The sequence below is a fragment of the Eurosta solidaginis genome, chromosome 1, assembly GCF_040869045.1.
Source record: "Eurosta solidaginis isolate ZX-2024a chromosome 1, ASM4086904v1, whole genome shotgun sequence".
Lineage (NCBI taxonomy): Eukaryota > Metazoa > Arthropoda > Insecta > Diptera > Tephritidae > Eurosta > Eurosta solidaginis.
Genome location: NC_090319.1, coordinates 304,385,283 through 304,406,354, shown reverse-complemented (window position 1 = coordinate 304,406,354; position 21,072 = coordinate 304,385,283). Strand labels below are relative to the sequence as shown.

Genomic DNA, 21,072 nt, shown 5'->3' with positions numbered 1-21,072 from the left:
CAAATTACAGCTTGCAAAAGTTTTAAACTACCTTCTTTTAAAAGTGGGCGGTGCCACGCCCATTGTCCAAAATTTTACTAATTTTCTATTTTGCGTCATAAGTTCAACTCATCTACAAAGTTTCGTCGCTTTATCGGTCTTTTGTAATGAATTATCGCACTTTTTCGGTTTTTCGAAATTTTCGATATCGAAAAAGTGGGCGTGGTTATAGTCCGATATCGTTCATTTTAAATAGCGATCTGAGATGAGTGCTCAGGAACCTACATACCAAATTTCATCAAGATACCTCAAAATTTACTCAAGTTATCGTGTTAACGGACGGACGGACGGACATGGCTCAATCAAATTTTTTTTCGATCCTGATTATTTTGATATATGGAAGTCTATATCTATCTCGATTCCGTTATATATGTACAACCAACCGTTATCCAATCAAACTTAATATACTCTGTGAGCTCTGCTCAACTGAGTATAAAAAAATTCGACTCACCTTGCGATATCTGCAATTTGGCACACGTTTCCACCGCTTGACTCTTGGTATCTTCAAGAGCCATTGAGATCACTTTTTCGATATTTCCGCTAACTTCATCCATGCTGCAGCCCAAGGGAAAATGGTTGTCTTCGAAGAATTCGCGAAGCATTTGATGATCTTGATTGAGTTGTTGTTGTAATTGCAGTTGCTGCATATGCAACTTCGATATTTGCTTTAACTGATAATCATTGTTGACGTCGTTGCTCGGGCGTTGTTCGCTGTAGTTTGTATTGACAAAGTCCTTCTTATCAAGCAACATATTCAAATCAATTAAAGCTTCAACATCAGCATCTAGAGGTTCAGATTTAATATCGACCCACGATGAATGCGGTGAGGGTGCTTCACAATTTGATTCTGGTGGCGATGGTGGCAAGATATGCAATTCTTGTTTAATATTGCAAGCATCGATCGTAGGATATGTTGACGAATGTAATGATGAATGCGACGAGCTTAATGGACTCATGGAATCATAGCAATTGGAAGCGAATTGCTTCTGTGGAAATCCATATTCTGATTGAGCAGGACTCGATTGCGGCGATGGATAAACATGCGGATATGGTGGTGGTGGTATCAGTAAGTTGGGCGATTTAAGCATCGATTGTTGTCGCTCCCGCTTTATCTCCTCCGGCAAGGAGATAGAGGAGCCGTAAGACCAACCTTGTTCGATTTTAATTTCTGGTGGCGTTAATAAGGCGTTGCTATGCGGCACAGGTGATGTGGGCGTCGTTGATGTTGGTGTTGTTGTAGGCGTATTACAACCAAATTGATAAACACTGGTGGGTATATTCTCCGTTGTTTGAACACAAGTTTGAGGTAATAGTGATAAGTCAAAATTGTCGGCGTAAGCAGCGAATGGGTCGTTGTAGGACGCTGATGACGCAGAGGATGGAGATGGCGCTGACGGCGAAGATAATGGCTGGATAAAAGCAGTTTGTTCTACCTTGAATGTTGGTGACTGCATTGGTGTAGCAGATTGCATCGGCGTTGATGAGCTCGTTATAGGCGTTAGCTGCGCGTATAACAAAGTTTCTGGGGGAGGCGCTAAGCAATTGCTTTGAGATAACTAAAATAAGATAAAAATAAATATAAAATACGTTAATTTTAATACAAGAGGTGATAGTAAGATTTACGTAGAGTTGTGTTCCGAATTATTTTTGGGATAACTTTTAGTCCTTCTTTAGATGACTTTATGGTTGCTTTGGATCGTTTTAGGACTGTTTCGATATAAGCCTGAGTAAACTTGATCCTGCACAATTGAATTTGGCGTATGAGCTTTATCGAGACCTAATTAATTTTGAACATGCGACCAGTATAGGATTATCTCCAATACATTACGAGACTCTTTTCAGTTCGTCTCGCGATGATTTCGGGATTATCTGGTGATAAGTTTTGAATCCTTTCGGTAATATTTTCGGGATAGTTTCTGGAGTTTATCTGGATGCTCTCTCGGAAGTGTTACGGAATCTTCTGAGCAATTTGGGATTGCTTTCAGCACCAAATTCGGATTATTTTGAAGCTATCTTTGATTCATTTAAAAATTGGTTTTGTAAAACTTTCCGAACTGTCTTGGGCTAGTTTTAGAAATTTTTTTTTTATTATATATATTTGGATGCTGGATTAACCATTTGTCGTAACTGATCTGAACGGAACACTATAGCGTGTATCTCCCATAGAACTGATTTTTCGGAAAAGATGGTATTCGTCATTGCTTTGTGAACTTTTTTCACATTCATATGTAGCATACATTAATGTCTGAGAAACCATGATCGGATATATACATAATATGGATCCCATACAACTGATTGTCCAGACTTTATGCATTTTTGAAATTTCATCAGATTATTGTTGTATTCCATTCATGAAAGGTATAATCTCTTCGGCACAGCCGAAGACAGCCCTGTTCTTACTTGTTTATTATTGTGATATTTTTCGACAACTGAAGCTTATCCACTAATATAGAAACCAATTAAACACACAAGTCACTATCTCAAAGCAAAAGTTAGAGCTAATCTTAACTGAATAGCTACTAGGCCTTCCCCACAGACTTCTGCTCCAGATCATTGTGAGTCCTTACCATTACTGCTCAAAAGAATTCATATGGCGGTGTATATGCAGATCCACAATTTTAGTAACTACAAGTCTCTATCCAACGTTTTATGACATTATTTACCTAGATGTATGTAAATTCTAATATAAAATTGAAAACTAGAATTATATTTTATTTATTTACTTTGAGTATCAAAATAACTTAAGTACTTCTATATTTAATATTTTAAACTCGCGTCGGTTTCTTATACATAGCCTTGACTTCCGCGTACGTTCTTGTCAAAATCAGATCAATCATCAGCAAAACAGTATAACAAATCGTTCGAGCGTAACGAATGCCGCTAAAACGTACCGCCATTAAAGCGCGTCATTCTAAAACTAGTTGCTACAGCTTCCATGACATGACGCTAAATAAGTATTTGTTACGTGCCTCCAAACAAACAACAACAACAAAACCTCACCTGCCACTTTATGGTATTTTCCCCATTAGCTTAGCAATGCAAATTGAAACAAATGGTGAGCGAATTGATATGACAACACGCCACTATAATGATCGCTATCACAAGCAGCCCATTGAGAGAAAAACTGAAAAATCCCAATTACTTAACTCTCTGTACTAAAATAAAACTGTGAAAGCCCTTATTCTTGTTCAAACAAAAACAAAAATAGTCCTTAGCATTGTATACAAGTAAGGAAGGTTAGGTTCGGGTGTAACCGAAAACTACATACTCAGCTGCCAAATTACAGCGTGCAAAACTTATAAATTACATTCTTTTAAAAGTGGGCGGTGCCACGCCCATTGTCCAAAATTTTACTAATATTCTATTTCTATCTGCTTCACAACCCACCTACCAAGTTTCATCGCTTTATTCGTCTTTGGTAATGAATTATCGCACTTTTTCGTTTTTTCGAAATTTTCGATATCGAAAAAGTGGGCGTGGTTATAGTGCGATAAACGCGATCTGAGATGAGTGCCCAGGAACTCATTAAGATACCTCAAAATTTACGCAAGTTATCGTGTTTACGGACAGACCGACAGATGGACATGGCTAATTTCTTTTTTCGCCCAGTTAATTTTGATATATAGAAGTCTATATCTATCTCGATTAGTTTATGCCATTACGTGGTACCGTTATGCGAACAAAATTAATATACTCTATGAGCTCTGCTCAGCTGAGTATAAAAATAAACAAGAGCTGAAGCGTATACGTGAGACAAACTGAATATGACATGGATCTGCGCGAAAAGAAATGATTTGTAGTCTCAAAGTTTAACTTGCAATTTCAATTGTTTAAGCCAATCAATATTTGTTTAGTCTCTTCCACTACATTCGTTCAATAAAAACTAGGGTGTTTTCTTTTTCAGGTAATACCTTCTTTGTTCTTTCTTTGTTTTCTACTTCATCAAAATGTTTTTCTTATTAATACTTGTTAGGTGTGTAACCATCTTTGTCCGATTCGTTCGGGAATACAAGAGCCATTTCTAATTCTTTAAAACGAAACGAATGGGGAAGGTTACTGTTAATATCAACGTCACGGTTTTGGTCTCGGCTAACTAACTCTACCATCAAAGCCAAAGGCTGACTATAAAACTACATGTACCTTAGTAAGCATCCGTGGTGTCGGGGTACCGCCACGGTCTTTTACACCGAAAGTTAAGGAAAGGCAACATCAAAATCAGTAGGAACAAGTTTTTTTCCAATTTGAAACGTCTTTTCCATCATCGGCGATTAGGGCTTTGCCTTCTCACACGCTGGCCAGCAATGAAGAGAAGTGCTCCCTCCACGACTTAAGTACGCTCTGTATATCATCTACAGCCGGCATCTTAAGGTCCTCGCAATCATGCAATTTTACTTCGCGTTTTTCCTTCTAAATAGACATTTTTTTCTTTCTTCGCGACCAGCTTTTCGTCGGAAATTTTTTATGTGCCACTGTACGCACTTTCTTTGCTGTATAGAGACGTGCACGTACCTTGACTGCCAAAAGTTGTTGGTCCGATTCGATATCTGGATCTCGTAGAGTGGGCACATCCGGGACACTGGAATTAAGGCCGCCAAGGATCAAAGCGTGATCGGTTCAGTTTCATGTTCTTCGATCAGGAGACAGCAAAGTAGCTTGGTGTATATTTTTATGCTGGAACCCTGCTCATATTTTGAATAGCGTCAAAGTCAATCAGCCTCAACCCATTGGGAGATGTTTATTAGTGTAGGCTAAATTTTAAAAATAAAAAACCAAATACCCCTTCCTTTTCCATTCTAGAGTTAAAGTGGTACAACATGATTTTAATATCATAGCGGGGCAGTCATTTTATGTCTTTTATAATTTGATATAGAAGGAGCTCTTAGCCTTGTTGCCCATATTGCCTAGTGATGCGTAAGCGCATACAAACGATATATCTATTGTAAAACTTCGCATTGATGCGTATCGCGGCGAGACGCTCGTTCACAGTCGTGAGCGACAGTACTTGGCGACGAAATTTCTTTCCCCCACAAAACCAACACCGTAGCTCTGAACTGCGCGTTTGTTCATATTGTCACTGTAGTGGACGCCGAAAGGCCGTATCGTCCTGCCTTACCCTGTCTATCGTGCTTCCTGTATGGTGGTGATGTCGGCCTTGCCTTGACGACGAGATAAGCAAACCGAAACAGCCCTTAGCACCTCTTCCTAAAATAGTATATATATCCCGTCATTGGCCTCAAGTCAATACCTTTAAAATCATAGTCCGTTACACGTTTACCGTGGTCGGAATCAAAAAAAAATGTTCTCATCCGAGGCCTGTTACTAGGCTTCATCGGAAAGTGGTTTTATATGGGAGGCCCAAGCCTAGCGCACAACCCACGAGCAGGATTAAGATTTTAGTTGCCTTTTACGATAGGCATACGTACTGCGAGTATATTCTAAGCACGCATATCCCGCAGTGGCAAGGGGAAAAAAGTAGCAACAATCATTTACAAATTTTTCCAGTTATTTTCTTATTACTTCCTTTATATTAGGTCCGTTGAATGTTTGTCCGCTTTTCATACAAATCTTGCAATCGATATTTAAGAAACTTCTCATTGAGCTACAAACTTGAAACATCAGAGGTTAAGAAACCGTGACAAAGGTACAAAAGGAGAAAAAGATTCCGTTAGGTGGCGAACGGATTGAAAAAATTAGATAATAATTTGGAAATTTGAAACCGGGTTTTAAGTAACTTCTCGATGAGCTAGAGGCCAAAAATTTAGAGCTTAATTCCGAGGTCGATGACAGCCGATGACACAATACAAAAAGGTTCGCTAGGGGCGCACGGACTGAGATATTTAGAAAAATCAAGCGGAATGGAGGGAATTTTGGGATTCATTTTTATGTAAGTTCTCATTGAGCTACAAGCGTAAAACTTAACAGATAGGTTAAGACACCGAGAAAATGTAAGATAAGGAGAAAATAAAAATTAAATAAAAAAAATTTTAAGCACTTCCTTTATATAAATGGACAAAAATCAGGGAAAAATATCTCCTTATATAAAGACATATTCTTGCTAACTTTGATTTTTAAATTTTGACATAGAAATGTCATGGAAGTAAAAATATAAGGGTGGAGCGGAATTGATTGACTAATAATATCTCCTTTCCTCCCAACTTTCCAATCCAAGTAATGTGCGCTCCACTTTTATATTTTTACTTCTCATAAATATTTTTGCAATTTCTATGTCAAAATTTAAAAATCAAAGTTAGCAAGAATATGTCTTTATATAAGGAGACATTTTTCGCTGATTTTTGTCCATTTATATAAAGGAAGTGCTTAAAATTATTTTAGTTTATTTTTATTTCTTACTTTCGTTAATTTTAGAAACATTTTAATGACTGTGTAACCAAAACCATGTAAGAAAATTATGAAAATGTTTTAAAAAAAGTTTTAACTACGCGTTAAAGAAACTTTAAAAAACAATCTCTATAAAAAAAAATCTTTATAAAATTATAAAATCAGTTTTGTGTATTTTAGACTAGGCAAAAAAAAGGTTCTAAACTTGCGGTTTATGTTAAAAGAGCCACGGAATATTTCTTTTAAACTTTTTGATCTAGGAAAATTCATGTAAAATTTTTTTTTTGCAACTTGACAATTTGACACCCGATTTCTAAAATTGATAACCATGCTACATATGTAGATAATTTTTTTTTTTAAAAAGTTTTCCTGCACACTCAACATAAGCTTGGCGTTTAGGGTCGGACTTTTTTGCATTTGAATTTCAAAAATTGTGTAAATTTACAGGAAATCTTAGTTTTATTACAGAAGCAAAGAAAAACTATATCACCTAAAACTGACACACCTTAATGCTTACTGTCGAGTATTTTTAGAATTTACAAGCAATTGAAAAACAAAAGCGTCAATACAAACAATAAAAAAGTGCACTTCATGCCAAAACTAGTTTGGTCATTTAGCGTTTTTAAGCTATTGTTTGTTGTTAGTTGGTAGTTGGTATGTTCTCGAGAGATTCACAGCAAAGCGCCAAGCAATTGAGAGATTTAAGCTTCAATATGAGACCAGCGAAGGAATATAAAAGCTAAGTAAAATCTTTTTTTTGTTGAGATAAGTGTTTAATCATATACATACATATGTATGCGAGTTTATGAGTTCGAGGGGTCTACTCAGCCCTTGTTGGGGGAAGATATTGCTACTAATTAATTACTTTCATCTGTTTTTGTTTTTGTTTTTTTTTTGTTTAAAAAATTTGAATAATTAGTAGAAGAGTTTACAATTTCTAAACATATGAGTAATGGGATTCACAGTTTTCCAGTGACGACATAAAATAAGAAAATGTTTTTGAAAATATATACTGAGTCAGTGCATTGCAGTAATGTCTTCACAGAAGGCGTTTCCCGAGTACAACGATGCACCACGCCTTGCATCGAAATCAAAGTTATAAGTTTTTATTGGAGGGAACATATGAAGTTAGCCCAATGGATTTTATGCGTGCCTTGTCCAATCTGCAAAAAATGTCGCAATTATTTGGAATGAGTAGCTAAAATATCGCACATAAAAGTCTACTGTCCCTGCGTTCGCCAATGTTTTAGAGCAACTTTAAAGATCTTTGCTTAGTTCAACATTCTTTGCTACATTACCATGCCAGCATGTGAAAAATGTCGTTTTCAAATAAAATACCGATCTTCTAACCTTGTGGCCATGGAGAGTTAATATATTAGGACGGCAATGTTCAGGAGATCAGGGTGAAAAGGAATATGTCAAAGGGAGTCCATGCAATACCTAAAAATTTATTTTGAGTGCCAAGTAAGTTTCTTTAGGACTCAAAAACTATTATATGGCTAAAGTACCGTCAAGTTAACCGACAAAGCCCCTGAATGATCATAACGACTATCCTGAAAACGCATCGAATACAGTCCTAAAGCAGTATCCAAATTATCTTAAACCCAATCCTAAAGCAGTCCAAAAATAATTTCGAAACCATCGTGGAATTGTCCCCAACTGATACCGAAACAGTCTTGAAACGATCTTAATAAGATGACAAAACAAATGGGGAAATATTACGTAGTAGTCCGAGAATGATTGTATTGATACCGAAAATGATGCCTATACGAAGGAACAACTGATTTAAAAATGATTGCAAAATTGTTTGATATGCCCCACAAAACATCCCTTACATGCTTTCCCAAAACCGTGAGCGATCACAGGTCTGTCAGGATAGTATAACTAAAGGAGTTCCCGGTGGTTTGTAAAAATCTTTGCTCAAGGCAGGGCTAAGGATGGGAAAGGTGAGACACCAAAACCCAGTGGTGTCATGTATTTGTTATTTAAGTGTTAGCTGTTTGTAATCGATAGCAATCGTTATCGATGAGCTATCAGTTATAATCGCATTATGGGCGTGTCCTCTATTTCTTTAATACGAATTATCGGTTTGATATTTATACTGTGTATGGGTTGTTATGGGTTTTTATCGACGATGCATACACGACTTTTTGGATGAGTTATCGGTTTTTAATTAACCATTTTTTACCGAAAAATTACGATTTTTTTATCAAAATTTGTTTGATTTGTTATTGACAAAATTATCGTAAAATTACCACGAGTTATCGGTCCGTTATCGGTTTGTTATCAAACACTACCCGATAACACTTCAATGCCGTACAAATTCGGAAATAGTGCCGAAGCAGAACCGGGTTTATTCTATGGATCATACTATGGCGAACAAATGAATTGCTTCGTCTTAGTTGGATGCAAACTATGATTTTGTGTACTTGTTTTTGGTCTATGTTGATGATTAACTTCCACTACTGAACTTCGAGCTCGCCCTCTAATTTAAAAATATTAGTTTTCTAGACGTACACCTTTACCATTTACATATCGAACTTCATGAGTACTTGATACTCACGTCTATTTAATATAACAGTATGAAAAGGTACGAACATTTGTTTAGTTTATGAAGAAAGCTATTTATATTCCTGTCCCGAAAATGCCATACAGAACTCTGAACCCAGTTTATACATTGCGGGTCCGTTTAGGTCTTCAGTTTTTCTCAGCTATCAACCGATCTTAGTCGTGCAGAGTTGTCTGTTTCGATTATATCTATTTGGGAATGCTCTCTGTCCTTCTTATCAGCGTCAGCGAATCGCGGAACTTCTACTCAGTTTTAAAATTCATCACTTTTACTCATTATATTGTATGATAAAGGAATTGAACTCTGCATTAGTCGACCTGCTCTTTATAGAGTACAGACATCCGCATAAAATATTCTGCTTAAGTCCGGACGTCGCATTGACTGCTCGACATAGTCTAGCTTCTGTGAGTTCTTTCTTAAAGCACTTTTGTAAAACCAAATAAGATCCATCTTCAATACGGTTTTATTTATTTGGCGCTACAATAATACCAAGGAAATTGGATGAGGAGGAGAGATGAGATAATACGTAGCTGAGCTTCTACAAATTTAAAGAGGGTTGTTTTCTCTTCCCAATAAGAGGACGCGCTACGTTTTACTGATTTGAAATCCTAGCCCAGTTTGTCGTGACCTATTTAGCTGTAATTTCTCAAGAATAGTATCTGCAGGGATCTAACATATGTGGCCACCCTCGCTCTTAGAGTTACAAAGATTTCGTTAGCTACCACTGATCAGAGAAAAAGCGATTTAGCATCCCCTTCAAGACAATACCACCACACTGTGCGCTTTAAAAAATTTGTTACTGTTATGAATGTTTGTATGAGTGTGTTCCACTCTGCTGGCCATCAGTTGCTAGCGACCCATTTTTTTCTCAACAGCGCGGGATTTTCCAATGCTCAGCCAGTTTTGTAAAGGCTTCACCAACACAAATATGATACGTACACCTTTTTATATTTACATGCTAAAGCTAAGCCAAGTTTTGTGTTTAAGTTCTAAGCGTCACAGTCAGTTTAAGTCAAATATTGCTAAAAGCTTAAACATATTATGTGCGTTTTTAATTGTGTATCTATATGTTAACATATTCGTATATAGTTATGTATATAAACATATGTAAATGTTAGCTAGTCACGAAGTTATTACATTTTTTATTGAGTTTCATTGAGAGGCAACAAAAAAAAGAACAAAAGGAGGTATAAACAAAAGATTTTGCAGCAAAAACTCACAGCACAAACTCAGAATAACCCAAACGCCACACATTGGGGTAAAATGCTTTCGGATTATTGGTGATTGCAATATCTAACTGATTTTAAAAATATTTTCTATAGCGAGATTTCGAGTTCGCTAATTATGGAACTGTAATCAGATATGGAAATTCAAAGTGGCGGAAAAGCTGATTGTTAATATGACATTAGCCTCACAAGGGGACAATGAAGGGTTTTAAATGAGTTAATCTTAGCCGTGTTTTTTTAATGTATATACATCTACATTTGCGGGTGAAAAACAACGCTTATCATCATTTAGATAATGTTTAGGAGACCCATCTAGCGCCAATTATTGAGGATGCGCCGCAGTGGTAAATAACTAGTTACAAAACTGAATTAGGGAGACACGCACCTCTGTTGGACATAGTGTACAACCTATAGCTGAGTTGGTTGCAATGAATAGTGGACGCAAACTCTTTTCGGTCTTAGAAGTGGAGAATAGTGTAGAGATAAAATGGAGAGAAACATTTCAGTTGAAACTGAGTATAATGCATAGTGAAATTTAGCAGTACAAATTTTCTGCGCAACAATTTCATAAGTGTAGATAAAGTTACACACTTAGCAGTTCATATAAAGTTTAAATGCGTATATATATACATGTGAAAAAAACACAGCTATTTATAGCTAAACAAACTAATTTGTTCACTTTTATTGTGCTTTTGGCCCACTGTGCATTTTACAATAAAGTATATACAGCTCACAGCTGATCATTGGCAAGTAATATTCGATTGTGGGCAGATAAGACAGATACAATAATGTGTTCAGTTACTGTAATGAAGTTGTTGTAACAAAATAAAGATCTTAAATAAATAATACCTACATCGGACTAGAGAAAAAAATGAAAAATAAAAGAGAAAACAGTTAACAGAAATATTAGAACTTATCAATTGTACAGGCAAATTAATTGATTTCAATATTTCTAAAAATAAATCCAGGCACGGCACGAAAGTCTATCTGACCACAAAGCGTACAGACAATCAGCCAACGGCTATAATAAGTAAATTTTACAAACCCAGCAAAAAATTACATAAGCGGTTGTAAGCAATAATACTATGCAGCACGCTGGATGTTCGACCAAAAAACTTTTTAAAGAGACTGTGACACAAGCAAAAAAAAAAAAAAATGATTAAAATGTTTATCGTTATTCGAAGTTCGAATTTTAACTCATCGCACGAGAACGACGTCTAATGACTAATTTCCATAATCGCTTTGGCCGCTTTTGGCGTTGTCAAAGTAATTATGGAAAAGTAAGCCATGGCACCCTTTGTTTTGGAGAAAGTGGCTGGTTGGATAACAGCTTTTAACTATTTCGGGCCGTTCGTAGTTGTTTTTGTGATCATTTCTGCACTTAATTGGCTTACGTCATTTGAACAGAATCGTTTAGGAATTGGTTCGTGACAATTTCCTTGCTTTTTTGAGATCATTTCGGGACCGTCCAAGAATCTTAGCGCAAGCAAATGTTTGCAGCTTCTTTCATTGATTTTTCTGGAAACAATTGTTAAATCTGTAGGCAATGATGAAACAAATGCGTTTTGCGTTTTTTTTTTTAAACTCTATTATAAGTCGCCGTTTACACACAAAAAGTTTTGTTGTTGATCGATATCTTCTCTTTTGGAGTTGCACATCATATTTTCTCTTTTTAGGCAACGATTTTATATTTATAACAATTCTTGCTAAAAACTTGCTTTTTTATTAAAAATTTTAAAAATAATTTTAATTATAAAAATTTCTGTTCAAAATAAAGTACAAGTGCTTCAATAAAAAAAAATTTACTCCCTAAATTTGACTACAGAAGAAAGACGGCGCAAAGCAAACCGACCTCTACTTCAAGCAGCGAGTTTCAGCAACAAAAATATTTGTGCGACTAAAATGGGCGCATAGCTTTATTTTGTGTATGGAAGAAACTCTGAAACAAGCTTCGGAAAAAATTTGTTTAAATCAATACGAATTTTGTGAGATTAAAATTGATTTAGCTACAAAACTGAGTACTCAATAAAAAGTTCAAAATAAAAAGCTCGAAATTTTCGTAAAAATTTTTCGAGTTTTCGAATTTTTCGAAAACGATTTTGAGACCGGTATGGAAGTATTTTCTTAAATTAATGAAAATAAAAAGAGAATTTTATAAATAAGCCTTTACATACTTAAGATCCCATAATAAAAAAAACTTAAAGTCAATTGAAAGAAGTCTTATAAATAAGGTGCAAATTTTTTGGTGAGTGCGGGCATACTAAGATATATTTTAGATGCAATTAATTACATAGTGTTAGAGCGTACTAGACGATAGCGTATTAGACGATAGCTCGTCGACAGTTGTTCCAAAAATTGCTTTTCTCTATTTTAAATTTACAACTTTTTAAATTTTTAAAACTTGTTTAAATTATGTTCAAATAGAAAAAAATTAAAGCATGTCGATTTAAATTGAGTCGTGATCATAAAACTCAATTTAGTTTACACAATAGTAATTTGATAGCTGATTGGATCATCTATACAGCAACAACTTACCTTTGTTCAGACTGTCAAAATAGGCTTGTTGGTATTAGGCGAATGGAAGGGAATGAAAACATAAAACTATGAAATTTTTGTGTGTTGTAAGAAAATGTGTTCAATGTTTTGGTTTCGTTTTGAGTTTGCAATCTTCTATTGGCAATCCGTACTCCAGTGAAATGAAAAAAAATGAAATCCGCTGATGAGAGGAGCCAACCATATAGTTGAGCCATGCGTAACTGACGTTTAAATCTACTCAATAAACACACTTTACAAGGTTGCATTTGCAGTTTGAAACAATTTATTACGCAATTTTTTTTTAGATTGGTAATTTATTATTACAATTTATTATATGATAAATTGCATAATAAATTGCCCAAATGGTATAAATTGTCAATTTGATGTGTGTTTGTACATAGTATTATCACAACAATAACAATGATAAAAAAATTATTTTAAAGGCCTTGAGCTCGATTCGAATCGATGACTTTTTGAAAAAGATTAAAAATATCCATTTTGCGTTAGCAAAATTAAAAAAATAGGAAATTGCAGGGAAAAGTCCCACATCGCTGTTTTTATTAGATGCCAATTTTTTTTCTACTTTATAAATCTGATAAGCACTGAGAAAACGAGGCACCCTATATATTCTCCATATAACGCGATACGCTCTAATACATACACCTTACAGTGCAATAAATTGTGCTACTCGCGTGAAATTTCCAACTCGATTTATGACGTTTCAAAAGTTGATTTAAAAATTTATTAGCAACAACTTTTAAACAGACACAGATGCATGGAGGGAGAAGCAGTATAGCAGTCTAGCAAAAGATACACACCTAGCAAGTGCCAAATCATTAATCGAAGTTGAATTGACGTTGAGCTAAAGCTATTGTTCACTGTTTTTTTTTACATCAGAAGTTGCTCGATATAGCAGAGATTCAGAATATTGTTTCAATTGATTTGGTTTTTCCATTTCACCCACTGCAGGTGCTATGTGCTGCTATGTATACACGTATGTACATATGTATGTACATTGGTATGAATAGGAAACCCTCCGGAGTTTCCATAATGATCTAATTTTGTTCACAATAAATTTAATACAAAATGATAAAGCAATTTTATTGTGGGCAGTATTTGCCGATATTTTTGTTGTAGCATATTAGGCCGGGTCGTTTTGTGGGGACGCAAAAAAATCGCCCATTGCTCTGTGAAAATCATATTCTAGGGATCAAAATAAGAAACTTTGCTGAAGGAACCATACCTCTAAAACGAATTCTGATGTCCCCCCCCCCCCCCCCCCCCCCCCCCCCCCCCCCCCCCTTTGGGTCGTAGGGGCAAATTTATTTAGTCAGAACATATGAAAATGAAAAAATTAATTTAACTTAGTAATAGAAAAGAAATTAAAACAAATTATTAGAAATTAGCGTTTTTACAACCCCCTTTTAAAACCAAGGCATCACTGTGATGCATTTGCATGTCGTAAACATAGTTGTGTGGGTTTTTTATTCAACCGTTTTAAAAAATGAAGGTATCACTGTGACACAATTGCAGGTCGTAAAATTGCTTGTGTTGTTTTAAGCCACCACAAGACACAGTAGGTAGAATTGAAATTGCCCCTACCCAAAAGTTCGACCCAAAGGGGGGGACATCAGAATTCGTTTTAGAGGTATGGTTCCTTCGGCAAAGTTTCTTATTTTGATCCCTAGAATACGATTTTCACAGAGCAGTGAGCGATTTTTAAATCGACCCGCCCTATAGCATATTGTTTGAATTCTTAAATGTGGATTTTCCATATATGCAAATACATACATTCTGGCGGTCGCAGTGTTATGATGGTAGCGTGCTACGCTAGGTCTTGGGTTCAAGGCCCAGGAAAGGCTAAATTGAAATCATTTAAGCAAAGTTTTTTTCAATAACAAACAAATCATAAACCACGAAACGCACGCGTACTTGTTTCTTTTTATTGGAAAAATTTCCTCACTCCCGACTGTTAAGCCCACGATGACTTCAAAGCTCTCATAGAAGAAGTCTGTATCTTTGTTTTATGTGCACTTCAATCAGAGCAAAACAGCTCTTTTAATAGTCTTTTTGGCAAGTTTATCCACTTTGTTACTGCCGTAATCTCCCTTATTGCCAAGAATCGGTGGGGTGACGTAAGTTCATTCGCAAAAAGCTTAATTGACGTTATGATCACTTCAAATGGTTTTAAGATCAATTGTTTTTAAAACCATTTTAAACGGTCATAAGGTAAATTGAAGCTTATGTCCTTTCTTAGTTTGACCTAAATGGCCATAACATTTAGAAAATTTCAGTTTGATATTGTGTCAATTTAACGAAAACTTCTTCTTTTTTCAAAAGAATATCCTCCTCAGTCAAGCTTTTAGTCTAATTTTGCACTTGCATAGAAACTGCCGTGATTTTTTATTCCAATTTTTTCTAAGCTTTCTTGAATAAGTTTTTTTTCATCAGCACCTCATTGAATTAGTTTCTTATCTAATTTTCCACTAGAATGGGACCAAAATATAGAAAAAGGAGCTCCCCTTTCATTTGACTGAACAAAGGCAAAACGAAACTGCAATCTAAAATTTGTTACCATTTTAATAAGTGGAGGTATGAAACAAAATAATTGGTTTTATGGCCATTTGAGAGAAAGGAGTTGACTTTTAAACCATATCAGAAGAGAGGAGCAGGATGGTCATTATGTTAACATCGTTGATATTGTAAACAATTGAAATTTGACGTCGGGATCATTTCATATCATCATAACTTCAAATAGGATGGATCGAAATTCGATGACGGAAAAACGATAGCTGGCACCTATGGGGCTAACTTCAAGAAATCGATACCAACGGTATGTTACCCCACCATATTTAAGGCAGAAATTCATGTTTGCGGTATAGAATGTCTACGGAGAGGCTAATCCTTGAAGAGCATCTACATTATGGCGGATGCCCTGCGTACCTTGCAATCCTACACAATCAAATCTAAGCCAGAGGATGACTGAATGAAATCTTTAATGACCTCTAAGCCAAAAACAAGGTTTTGTTAGGATTGTTTCCCGGAAATCAGGGACAAAAAAGTAATGAACATGCAGATTACCTAGCGAAACAGGGGCCCGAGCCCGAGGCCAAACCTTTTATACTTCCGGCAACGGAAGTATCAGGCAAACTCATTAATCTAAACAGGAAGGAGCTACGAACTCTCACTTGGTACTATACGGGACACTGTACATAGGTAAGATAAATCTATCCGATACTCAAATTTGTCCTTTTTTTGAGCTGGAGGTCGCTCTGACAAGGCAGAGACTCTTTCATCTAGGTGGCGTGATTCTTAATCCCCATGTGATGTGGAGTAAAAAGCTTCAAGAGGTTCTTAGATACATTAAGAGCCTCCACATACAAAATTAGGCTGAAAGGTCATGCAAAATAGATCTACACAAAGGTCGCAGTGCTTCCAGGCCTATTAAAAGTAATAACTTCAATTAACTATCTGCCCATTTGAAATGATCATAACTTCAATTGACGTCAAGGCCGATTACATTATGTCAACCCTCCTCTAAAGATACCACGATTCGGAAGATCTTTTGACTCGTCACTTCAATTTCTCCGACTGCAATCAGGGGGTTTAAAGTATGTGGAGACACCATCCGGGGATAGTCTCTAGGAGTATGGGCAAGGTTGATATTTAGCTCCTACTCAAGTTCATTTGAAAAGGTAGTTGGCTCAATAGGGATTAAGTAAGATAGCAAGAAGATCTGTTTGGAAAAATCTGCCTCCACAGCACTGCTTTTGAGGATATTCACAATGAGCATAAATGTATCCAAGTGGAAATGTGCCACTTCCTAAGAGAGTTCTCTCAAATGAAAATAATCTAGACTTTTAAATATATTTCTGATATGTAAAAGGTTTAAATCCGCTTTTTGCACAAATTCTCTAAATATTTGTTTTACATTTCGTTACATTTACGGCAGCACTAGCTATAAGCTGTTGATCGAGTTCGCTTCTTAAGTATTTCGTATGAGTACACATAACTTAGTATGGTAATTTCTTAAAATTTTGATTTGCACTCCGTCAACTACAATGAAAAACAGGTCTAATAAAATGCAAAATAATTTATAAGTGGACAACTCAATTGCACTTTGCTGATATTTGTAGAATGAACCGAAAAAATAACAAAAAAAATTTAATGCGCATTCTTAAGCGTTGCGTTATGCTTTATGCCTTATTTTGTTTTGCTCTTTTTTTGAAGGTCTACTATGAGTGTCTTTGGGCTCACCGCTCATGAATCATTGTAATGTTACGCCAATGATAGTGGCAATTCCAAATGAGTTATGTGTCAAAGGCATTGTTAGGCATTTGAAAATGGTATTTGTGATTTATAAAATAAAAATAAAAAAACTTAACCAACATGAACACAACTGCATAGCAGTGCACAACCCTAAAGTTAAAATATGCTATTCTACTAAATAAAATACGAATAGCTAACAAATGTCTAAATAATTTATGTGCATGTCAGCGGCCGCAGGAAAACACCATTTCATACTTCAGAGCTGAAGATACCAGTACGCGTTGGCATCACTGATACCAGAGATTGATATGTACACACTTCCAAAGGCTACATATATATCTATACTACACGATGAAGGGTTATGCTTTTTCATGTCTATTAACTTAAGTGAATGTCCAGTGTAGAACGCGCATTTTTATAAGCTGTCACGTGCGCATGCGTGATGACAGTACTGACCACACGACCACTTGCTGTGCATTTGAATGCTTTCTAAATTAAGTAAAGTTGTTTTGCAAAATTTTATTTCAATGCTTGCTCGTGCAAATTCTAATTCTAAAGGCGCATAGCATACTCAAGCACTGCCCTCATGCCACTCCCTTGTTACCAATCATTTTTTTTTGTATTTTTGTTATTTTTAAAGCGATCATTATTTTGTAGCTCGTTGCACTCATTTCGTATGCAAAACTTTACGCTCAATCATAAACTGATGCAAGTTAAGTATTATCGTATGTTTTAAGCGATTGTTGTTGTATCTGCGTAAGAAACCCTGTGCTACTATTAGGTAGGTTCGAGTAACAAAACGAGTGTTAAAAAGTGGAAATATTTGAATTCTGCCACCATCTTTATGAGCTCAGTTAAGTAAGATGGATGATAGATATTCTGTCATCATTGGCTAGCGCAATACTTTAGGTAAGAAATGAGAGAAAATATGGTGCGTTTTTCAGAAATAAAAAAATTATGTCTATATACATACAAATATTGAAAAAAAAAACACACAATTTAACGGCTAATGTCTGGAGGTGACTTGATTGCAACGCTAACTAGATGAAAGACCAGTGGCGTGGTGAGGTTTTCTTGCGCCCGGGTCAAAATATGTTTTGTTGTTCTAAATGTTCTACTACATTCTCTATCCCATCGACGGTAACGGCAACAACTTGTATTCTGGCGCTCCATCGTGTTTCAGAATCACGTTTGACTGTTTTTGTTAAAGCATTTTTTAATAATTCCCATCGTAACGTTGAACGTGAGAAAAAAAGATATACAAATACTTTCAATTATTTCACAAGCTGCCGCAAGTGTTCCGGATATATGCATGCATTTTTTAATATAGACAATTTTTTCCAGAAATCAGTTAAAATAAAAATACTAATTATCCAGGAAGTTCTGCTTTGCGGACCATTTAGCGCCCCTAGAAATAGTGCCCGGGTCAAGATGCCCCTTTCCCCCCTCTCACTACGCCACTGTGAAATACCTATACTCATATAGTAAAGCGTTTTAACTGGCCTGTATTAATTTCAGTAAAATTTCATGTATTTTAGTGGAAAACTTAAATTTAGTTTCCGTATCAAAAAGATCTTATTTGTTCCCACTTTTTGGCATTATGAAAAAAAAAATAAAAAAAAATTGTTAAGTTAAACGGTTTTATTGAAAACAATACTTACATGAAGTAATAATAATACTAAAAGCTAGACAATATTTAGGTAGGTCCTAGGTACTAGCCATCATACTCCTCATCAATCTAGGGCGTTAATCAGACAATTAAATGAAAGCGTTGGGCGCGTGAAATTTCTAAAAATGTGAGGCGTATGTTCAGTTGGTCTTATATATGACTATCAATAGATAGAAATTTCAATAAAATCGCTTAACTTAAAAATTTGTTTAATTATTTTATTTTCAAGTTTTTGGTCTTTATTTAATTGCCTATTATTTCTCATTCTATTTAGTTCATTTAGTGACTCATTATTGCAAGGACTCTTTCCTGATAATTTGTCACAATCTAAGTCCGCAATACATAATCCTACCAATGACTTTACTCCACCCTGTGCCACGTATGATTGTCCCTCCTCCAACTCCAACATATTTTGATATCACTTCTATCGGACTGTATGTAATATTTGTTCCAAATATGAGCCAAATCGGACCTCATAGGTCGCTTTCTATTCATGTATGTATTATGTGTTCTAAATATGTACCAATTCGGACCATAAATACGATTTTTTTGAATATCTCGATCTTTGCGCCACATAGCGGCGATTTTTTTCATAGGTCGCTTTCTACTCTTGTATGTATTATATGTTCCAAATATGAGCCAAGCCGGACCAAAAATACGATTTTTGTGAATATCTCGATTATTGCGCCACCTAGCGGCGATTTTTTCATAGGTCACTTTCTATTCTTGTATGTATTATGTGTTCCAAATATGAGCCTAATCGGACCATAAATACGATTTTTGTGAATATCTCGACCCTTGCGCCACCTAGCGGTGATTTTTTCATAGGTCGCTTTCTATTCTTTTATGTATTATATGTTCCAAATATGAGCCATGCCGAACCACAAATACGATTTTTGTGAATATCTCGATCCTTGCGCCACCTAGCGGCGGTTTTTATTCTTATTATTGCGTTGTCATCGGATTCTGAACTATATTCAAAGTTTCAAGCTTGTAGCTTTTCGGGAAGTTACGTAAATTTCAATTACAAAATTCGTTCACAACGGCCGTGCATGTCAAGTCAAGCTAAATAAAACCGTTTAAAAAATGATACTTCGGGGCTACCAAAGGTTTAAATATTGTTGAAATAAAATTCCCCGGGAAATTTACCTATCACTACTCTTGGACATAATTGATTAAAAAATGCTTCCTGTAAAATGCAAAACATTTGTATTTATCCTCGTATTTAAATTTGTTGCATACTTCAAGGAGGCAAATCTCCTCTTAAACTCTTTGTGGTCTCTCACGTTCTTTGCCTCATGGTTTTCTCAGAATGCACACCGATATTTTCTGGAAAATTATTTCCTAAAGAATTTAACCCTAAATCGTTCTAAAATTCGAGCCTTTTGTGAGGAAGAAAACAAAAAATTAAAACTAAAATTACAAAATTATTATCACAAAAATTATTCCTTAAAACAATTAACTTCAGAGTACCATATGATTCCAAAATATGTTAGAAATGTGAGACTCAGATATATATTCATACAGCATCCTTTTATGACTTCGAATTGATGAATATTGTGAACCGTAATCCTAGAGCGCTCATTTAACAAAACAACTTAGGGTGAAATGTTCATATATTTTCTTGAATTTTTTTTTCTTTCAAATAAAAATTCTACTCGAATGTTATAACATTTGCTGGAGTTCCAGTTTTATATCGAAATGGACTTTTTTAAGATAATTGGTGCCGCTTCATTTAAGTCTTCTGCATCTAAAAAGTGTAAGTTGTGTTACTGTGGCCGCGTATTAGCTCCTTCGCATGACTTACCCATAAAAGACATCCTTCATGTTTTCGTATAAACACGGATGGATTTTTATGGATTTATGGATTTGCTAACAAATATCTATAGATACCATATCCAATCCCCATGCACTAGTTCGAATGTGTCATTTAAGAGGCAAAGAAACGCATACACCAGGATCAAAAGGATCAAGGTCTTTTTGGACTACAATAAGTTCCGGAAATGAGCTGTTTATGATGTCTGTAGCTTCAGATAGTTTTAAAAAAAAATTGCTTTTTAATATATAAAATATCTTTGACTACATTTATTAACAATTGAAAACCGAATGAATTAATAAAAAATTCTCTTTTTAAAACAAATGAACAAAAACATTCTTAAATCTAAACAAAATAAAAATGCAAAGTAATATTTAAACAAGTAAATATATTTTAACAAAATCCCTACAATGCCTATAAGTGTTATATGTGACTAATATTCACCCTCATATGATACATGAAATTACGCTCATATCGGACGACCATTCTAAGAAAGGAAATACGTACATTTTGGACTTCTAAATAACTCACAAAGAGAATAAGCGCTCCAATTTAGGACTACTTTCTGACTCTTTTAAAACTCCGAATGCTTGCTGAGATATAATGTATT

The 21,072-nt window shown here is 35.4% G+C and overlaps 1 protein-coding gene across 1 annotated transcript in view; it reads right to left on the bottom strand.

Annotated features, from left to right (window-relative positions):
• The window catches only part of Ets98B (DNA-binding protein Ets98B), an 84,021-nt gene that overhangs the window by 27,383 nt on the left and 35,566 nt on the right, over positions 1-21,072 (bottom strand). The window contains exon 2 of the mRNA XM_067761314.1: positions 491-1,595. Within this exon, the coding sequence (XP_067617415.1) occupies positions 491-1,595 (1,105 nt within the window). The remainder of the gene's footprint in view (positions 1-490; positions 1,596-21,072) is intronic.